General features: G+C 62.2%; 1 protein-coding gene across 1 annotated transcript; it reads right to left on the bottom strand.

The window, feature by feature from the left end:
- Nucleotides 1–350: 350 nt before the first annotated feature.
- WSB2 (WD repeat and SOCS box containing 2) lies at nucleotides 351–3,776 on the bottom strand (the record flags this gene model as incomplete). The annotated part of the gene is made up of 8 exons (XM_085326103.1): nucleotides 351–612; nucleotides 797–904; nucleotides 1,281–1,394; nucleotides 1,587–1,759; nucleotides 2,318–2,418; nucleotides 2,774–2,905; nucleotides 3,170–3,405; nucleotides 3,559–3,776. Coding segments are annotated over 8 exons (1,245 nt in total), but the record flags the coding sequence as incomplete, so codon positions are not given.

Genomic DNA, 3,776 nt, shown 5'->3' with positions numbered 1-3,776 from the left:
TCGCGAGGGTCGGCTTTGGGGAGGGTAGTTGCAGCCCTCTATCCCTGCTAACACCAAATGCTCTGCTCGGACCGTGCCTGATAATCTTCAACCCACCACATTGCACTGGAAGCAAAAGCACCAACCCCCAAACTTGCAGGCAGTGGTGGAGGGTGGGGGGGGAGACCCAAGTCCCCTGGGTGCCCCTGCAGGGCCACCAGAGCTGTCCCCGGGCTGCTCTCCACCCCTTGCCCTCTGCATGCATTTTTGTTGGGTTCTAGTATTATTACAGCAAAASTAACCTCCACGCTCACAGACACAGCCCCAAAACAAGGGCAACAAAAGTCCTTCTGGTGCCGTGGCTCACAGATCTGCCAGACGTCGTTGCTGCGGTGCCTCCTCCGAGCCAGGCCCAGCTCTTCCAAGAGRCAGAGGCCTCTCGCCTCTGTGTCTCTGGTTTCTACACTGCCTTAAAAGGTCCTGTAGGTGAGGAACTCCTTCAGCTTCCTAGGGATGGGGAGCGCCAGGACCTGGTACGTTGTTAGGAAGGTGCGCAGAGCTTTGCGACACAAGTGCTTTAGTGATGAGAGGACCCTTGGAGTGGTCCAGAACTGGACGTGGCCATCTCTGGTCCTGCAACAAGAGATCAGAACAGGCTATGAGAGGAAAGTCCCTTCTCGGTCGCGCCAGGGTACCAGAATTCGCTGAGCAGAGCCAGAACAGCAGAAAGAGGGAGCAGCCACTTGTTTCTCTGCTCTTTCCYCCCTTCCAAGTGCAGTTCAACATGCCCAGTGCTCCCTCCAGCAGACATACGCACCCCGTGGCAATGAAACCGCCATGTGGAAAGTACATGCAACACAAGCCGTTGGTCATGGGAGCAAACGCAACTGGAGATCTCAGCTCCAAAGCCCAGATCCTCAGGAGCCTATGGAGAAAGGAAGGGGACACAACGCTAGGACTGAATCCATGGGGTGCCCAAAGCTAAAACAAGGCCTTTGGGTTCACTTGAACACATACAGTTCTGGAGTAGGTTTTTACCCATGGACCYTCAAGCATCACAGGTGTCTCCCAACACCATAGCAAGGCATGCCATGTCCCCACCAACACGTTGCGAGCCCTGACCTTGCTACTCCTTGCCAGTCAAGCAGCAGTGCCCCAAGCAGCCTGTCCTTTCCGCTTGTGCCATCAGGGCTCGCAACGCRTTGGTGGGGACATGCCACGTATGGTCTGCTCCCCCAATGGCATGTACTGAGCTGCATCCTCTTGGGACCCTCTGAAGACCCCCAAGGGGGTTAACTTACCTGTCGTCTGCCACCGTGGCCAGGTACAAGCCCTCAGGGGAGAAGCACACCGACCGCAGGGAGCTGGTGTGGACGTCGCTGCTGTAGTCCGGCACTGAGTGCAAGGGGACGTGGCTGAGGAGAAAACAGGCTCATCGAGTCAGCCCCAGGGTGCCCCAGGYCCCCCCTGCGCTGGGGTGGCAGAGGCACCCTTCGGACAGGGCRGAGGTGCAGGCCTTGCCCAGCTAGGAGGGATGGCAATGCTCGGCCCCAACAAATCCCCACCCACAGCACAGGTCAGTCGCCCGCAGCCCCCCGGCTCCCTACCGCAGCGTCCTCAGCTGCTCCCCCGTGTAGGGGTCCCACATGATGACACAGGCATCATAGGAAGCGGTGACGAGGAGAGCCGAGTCCGGCGAGAAGTCACACGACACCACGCTGCTCTGGTGCCCCTCCAGCCTCCGGATGAGCGTGTACGACCGCATGCTCCACAGCAGTGCCTGCGGGACACGGCAGCGAGGACCGAGATAAGTCCTGCACACTCAGGAGCATGTCGGCCCTGCTCCCACCAGCTCTGGTCCAAGCTCCCAGCTCAGTCATGAGGACCCAGCACAGCCTGACAGAGGAAACTAAGCCAGCACGTCTCCTCCCTGCCACATCCCAGCAGCTGAGCAGGAAAGGGCTCCTCTCAGCACCCCTGTGCCCAGCCCAGTGTCCTCCCCTAGGACCTGGGCAGAGTCCACCTGGAGCACAGGAGGATGGTGGAGCAGTGCTGGCAGCCCCAGGAGCCAAGAAGCAAAGGTGGCTTTCGCCTTCCCCCTCCAACCACTGTGCCTTGCAAAAGCCCACCTCACCCTGCAGAAGGGGGACATCAGGGCCCAGATTCAGGCCCGAGCACCATTTGTGCCCCAGGTGCCCTGCTGCAAGCTGGGGTCTGCCTGGGGCGGAGGGTAGCCCCGAGGACGCGATGGCCGGGGAGCAAATGTGGGACACAGAGGGCTGAAGGGAGCAGTGGATGCGGTGGGATGCGGGAGCTGCTCCCGTCCTCCGGGACTCACCGACTTCTCTCCGGCAGCAGAGCAGAGCATGCTGCAGTCTGGAGAGATGGAGCAGCAATAGACCCACTGCACGTGGCCCGCCAGCACCTGTACCTGCCGCCCTGGGGACAGCAGACACGCGAGTCACCAGAGGGGAGCGCGAGAGACGGAGCTGAGCCCAGCGCCGCGGGCTCTCCCCACCCCTCTCCCAGGGGAAACGTGTTGGGCTGGATACTTCCCTGTGCTGATCCCAAACCCTCTTGTTTATTTGCAGCCCCCTTCTCCACCTCCGGTCCCATTTGGGAGGGAGTGGCTCTGCTCTGCGTTGCAGGTCTCTCCCCTTCTGCCTCAGTGTCTCAGAAGACCTTTCCCTGCTTTTTCTCCTCCAGAGACAGGTTTCTCCCCTCTCCTTCACAGCAGAGCCCAATATCAAAAGCAGGTGACCTTGTACTGGGGGATGCCCCAGCAGGCTCCTACCATCTCTGTTCAGATCCCAGACACGCAACGTCTTGTCCCGCGAGGCAGAAACCAGGATGAGGCTTCCATTGGGAGCAAAGCTCAAGTCTCTGACAACGTCCTGGTGCCCCAAGAGACTGAAGAGCAGGTGTCCTGCAGAGAGGGGCCTCGGTCAGCACCGCCTTGCCACAGGGAACGAGGCTGGGCCCCGCACGCAGAGGCTGTGCCCCCGGGGACAGGGCAGTGGCTCYCGCTCACCCCCGGGAAATATTCTGGGGAAGGGAAGGATGGAGACAGCATCTCCTTCCAAGAGGGAGCAAGGGGAGGTATCAGCAGGACAGAGAGCCGGTCTGAACTCATCACAGGCTGCAGGTCCCAACGCTGCGCCCGCTCCCAGAGTTGGAATGGGCCGCTCACCCGTTTGCACCTCCCAGACTTTGATCTGCCCATCGTTGAGCCCCGTGGCCAGGATCAGCCAGGACAGCCCCACGGCGCAGGTGCCATCCAGGTCCCCGGCGTCAGCTGCAGGCCAGGAGCTGAAGGCCAGGCCCCACACGATCTGGCCGCACTCCAGCGTCTTCTCCTTGGCACCCCCTCGGCTCCTYGCCTCCGCTTTGCTGCCGTGGCTCTTGCGGTCCAAGGTTTTGCAGCTACTGCGAGAAGGGAGGATCGCAAACCGAGCCGCGGGCAGCGCAGGCTGCCCCCTCCGCTCCTCCCGCCCCGCCAGGAGGCATCGCTCCGGCGCGCGGCGCGGAGCTCTCCCCGGGCGCGAGGGCTCGCGCAGCCCCGGCCGCCCCGGTGCTTACAGCTCGGCCTCCTCCAGGGGCCAGGGGATGAGCTTGACGATGCAGTGACCCTGCGACCAGGCAAACCAGGTGCCGTCGGGGGAGAAGGCGACGCTCCACGTCTCGCAGCTCGACTTCCAGTCGTACTGCTGCGGCCGGCCCGGCTTCAGCTCCGCCAGCAGGACGGGCTCCTCTGGGCAGCGAGACAGCACGGCTACGGCCGGGCCGCGCCGGGCCAG

This window comes from Rhea americana, unplaced genomic scaffold, assembly GCF_003343005.1.
Source record: "Rhea americana isolate MKP2758 unplaced genomic scaffold, rheAme1 scaffold_128, whole genome shotgun sequence".
Taxonomy (NCBI): Eukaryota; Metazoa; Chordata; class Aves; order Rheiformes; family Rheidae; genus Rhea; species Rhea americana.
This window is presented reverse-complemented; position numbering and strand designations above follow the sequence as displayed.